Consider the following 2,315-nt stretch of genomic DNA (forward strand, 5'->3'; position numbering starts at 1 on the left):
TTGAACTTAACACCTGATACAGGAGGATGTGCGTATTCATCTTAAAGTATTATATTTATTCAAGTATTGCGACATACAGTGAAAGAGGATCTACGCTCTTTGGCGAGGCCAGCTACTCTAACAGGGTCAGGGTGACAATTTATTCGTTCGGGAAGGATAAACCGAAACTAAAAGTACAAAGTATCACAATACGTCCTGTTCAACCCTACAGCTACCGCGTGCTGGTATGACGCATGCTTTATTGATTGCGCTTCTTGGAAATGTAAGGGATTGTGCTTATTTTCACTTTCTGTTTACCTATCCTAAAGCATCTAAGATAGCGACTACAGCACAACACATTTCCTGATCGACAAGGAAGGACACGTCCGGGGTATGTTGAAACACTACTATCATTTTCTTTTTCTCATTTATTTTAGAAAATATATAAAAATCATGCCTTTACAATACATGATTTCAGTCTCGATGTTGAGGGAAAAGACTGAATGAAGGAGTAATATTTTCTGTGTTTTAGAAGTCAAAACATGGCAACTATTACCTTTTACCACTACACTGACAAGGCTGGGAAGGATGCTATCGTCTGTCAGAAACGAATCCGCCAAAGTGATGGGGCCAACGATGCACGGTATGGGACAGGTGGGTCACAAAACAACAAAAGTATTATTCTACATATTTTACCTCACAATCCGGTTTAAGACAAATAATCCTGTAAATGAAGCTAAACTTGTGTCACATTGATCACTCACTGGGATTGACCTGAATGACGTCAAATAACATTGATAACGGTCGGACAAGTTTGAAGTTGTAGGGCAACATGGCGCGTTCTGTTCGACTTTAGAACTTTCTGATTTCACAAAAACACGAGTTGATAGACGGATGGCGATAGGTTAATTGTCAATAATCAATGGTGATACATCGATTTAAAGTAAAGTATCCGATTCAATAGTTAACATCTTTGGTGCGATACACTATCGATAGTTTCGACAGATGTAATTAGATTAACTATTATGATAATCATTAACTTCATAAATCGATTTGTAACCAAACTGCACCTTATTTCAGTGTATCCATTCAAAACGATTTTATCAAACATTGAAAAATAAATATTTTAAGTGTTTCGGCAATACGCTTGGTTAAAAACCGTTGTAAAGTGGGATTCGTTTAAATTGATTCCGTGCATAGAATTCTCAAGGACACCAGCAAATCTGAAAATATAATGTTTATCTCCTACAAAACCGTCTCCTATCATCTTCCCAAGGAATCTTGAACTTATCAAATAATGCAAGGAATGTGGGAAGGAATTCTTCATATGTTCGCCATACTGCTGTAATATTTATATGATGTTTGCACAAGTATCGTATTAACAATTTCAAACCTATTTATATCATGCCTGAACACGTACCGTAATAATTATTGCAAGCCTATCGCAGTAAGAAATGTGCTTCGGTGTTCAAGTACTCACTTATTTCTAACTGCTTATTCATTCCAGTGTAATTGTTTACAGGTGTGTACGGAACAAGCCTATCTCCGTCTGAAGGACTCAAGAAAATAGCCTGGAACAATTGGGATGGTATTGTCAACGTAAACAAGGGGATGCTCATGAGAGCGGCATGGGCAATCATGGTGAAGCTACCAAAGTCCAAGGTTAAAGAAGTTGGGTCAAAGCGGGATATCCTGATTTACACTGACGGTGACCTTCAACTTGACGACTACGTCTGGGAGGTCATCCAGGTTGCCTAGAAGTGAACGAGGATATGGTCGCATTTGCATTATTAAAAGCTTTATTACTTTACAAACTTAATCAGAAAGATAGATTAAGAATATTACGTGCTACAACATAATATGAGTGCAGGATGTACACAATGTATGTATTATTCTAAAAAGCAGAGGTGTCGGCAATGTAGAGAACAGACCAGTTACCAACATGACACTCAGTGGCTTAGTTTGTTACTAACTTAACTCAGCAGTAAATATTGACCTTTAATTGTACTCCGTGTTCCTTATTTATTCGTCAGTGTATTTATCACAACTCTCACATGTTTCAGTGTTTTTACGTGACAGTGTTGCGTTATTCTAAACATACAGCTGAACAATTGTACTCCGTGTTCCTTATGTACTCGTCAGTGTATTTATCACAACGCTCACACGATAAATACTGAAACAATGACATAATAAATGCACTTCTTCATCCACTTACACATGCTGCAAACAATTGTAACAGAACAAAATACATCATAGACAACATACATAATCCAGTGTTGTATATAGAGTATATGAGATTTCATGTTTAAAGTTTTTCTTGCACGTTGCATGCTTAT

General features: G+C 37.2%; 1 protein-coding gene across 1 annotated transcript; it reads left to right on the forward strand.

Moving 5' to 3' along the window:
- Window positions 1-246: 246 nt before the first annotated feature.
- LOC139474536 (uncharacterized) lies at window positions 247-1,981 on the forward strand. The gene is made up of 3 exons (XM_071257592.1): window positions 247-370; window positions 512-633; window positions 1,502-1,981. The coding sequence occupies exons 2-3, from the start codon at window positions 522-524 to the stop codon at window positions 1,735-1,737; spliced, it is 348 nt and encodes a 115-aa protein (XP_071113693.1). The 5' UTR covers window positions 247-370; window positions 512-521; the 3' UTR covers window positions 1,738-1,981.
- Window positions 1,982-2,315: the final 334 nt, after the last annotated feature.

Source organism: Haliotis cracherodii, unplaced genomic scaffold, assembly GCF_022045235.1.
Source record: "Haliotis cracherodii isolate W230 unplaced genomic scaffold, xgHalCrac1.p SCAF_3, whole genome shotgun sequence".
Classification (NCBI taxonomy): domain Eukaryota; kingdom Metazoa; phylum Mollusca; class Gastropoda; order Lepetellida; family Haliotidae; genus Haliotis; species Haliotis cracherodii.

Excerpts from the sequence above, each read along its gene's own strand:
- LOC139474536 (XM_071257592.1), top strand. The coding sequence starts at position 522 with ATGGCAACTATTACCTTTTACCACTACACTGACAAGGCTGGGAAGGAT. Across the intron at positions 634-1,501 it reads CGATGCACGGTATGGGACAG|GTGTGTACGGAACAAGCCTA; the intron begins GTGGGTCACAAA and ends AATTGTTTACAG.